Genomic DNA, 520 nt, shown 5'->3' on the forward strand with positions numbered 1-520 from the left:
CCTTGGGCGTCGAAGGCGACGCTCTCTGGCCCTTGGAGAAGTCCGTCCGCCAATGGCAGCTGCTGGATCCGGGTGGCGTCCAAGCTGGTGGCCGCCATTGCGCCGGACATGAAGATCATGACGAGCAAGACGACTGCGATCGTCGCCTTGACGAACCGGCTCATGCTGCAGCCCATGTTTTGCTAACTTGCTTGGTCACGTGGTTGTTGTTGGCTTAGCGCTCGAATCCCTCCCGACGGATTTCCTGCTCTCCTCGATGTTCTGGTTCTCTTTTTTATGTCTCGTCGATGTTCTGGTGGAGGAAATCGGGTGGGGGTCTCGCCTTTTATATTCGTACGTGATGGTATCTCGTGCCCCGACTCGGCTACGAGTTTCGAGTACGTGTCGACTACGAGTTTCTCCTCTCGTAAAAATCGTGGATCAAAACAACGGCTGCATGTTTTGCGGAAGGTAAGTGTTTGGGCCCGGTGCGCCGGCCGAAGCGCTCGGCCGGTCGCTTCCCTTGTTCACCCGCGGGACA

The 520-nt window shown here is 57.3% G+C and overlaps 1 protein-coding gene across 1 annotated transcript in view; it reads right to left on the reverse strand.

Moving 5' to 3' along the window:
• Positions 1-306, reverse strand: part of LOC123065723 (protein STRICTOSIDINE SYNTHASE-LIKE 10) — a 1,618-nt gene extending 1,312 nt beyond the window's left edge. The window contains exon 1 of the mRNA XM_044488951.1: positions 1-306. Within this exon, the coding sequence (XP_044344886.1) occupies positions 1-176 (176 nt within the window). The 5' untranslated portion in view covers positions 177-306.
• Positions 307-520: the final 214 nt, after the last annotated feature.

The sequence above is a fragment of the Triticum aestivum genome, chromosome 3B (assembly GCF_018294505.1).
Source record: "Triticum aestivum cultivar Chinese Spring chromosome 3B, IWGSC CS RefSeq v2.1, whole genome shotgun sequence".
Classification (NCBI taxonomy): domain Eukaryota; kingdom Viridiplantae; phylum Streptophyta; class Magnoliopsida; order Poales; family Poaceae; genus Triticum; species Triticum aestivum.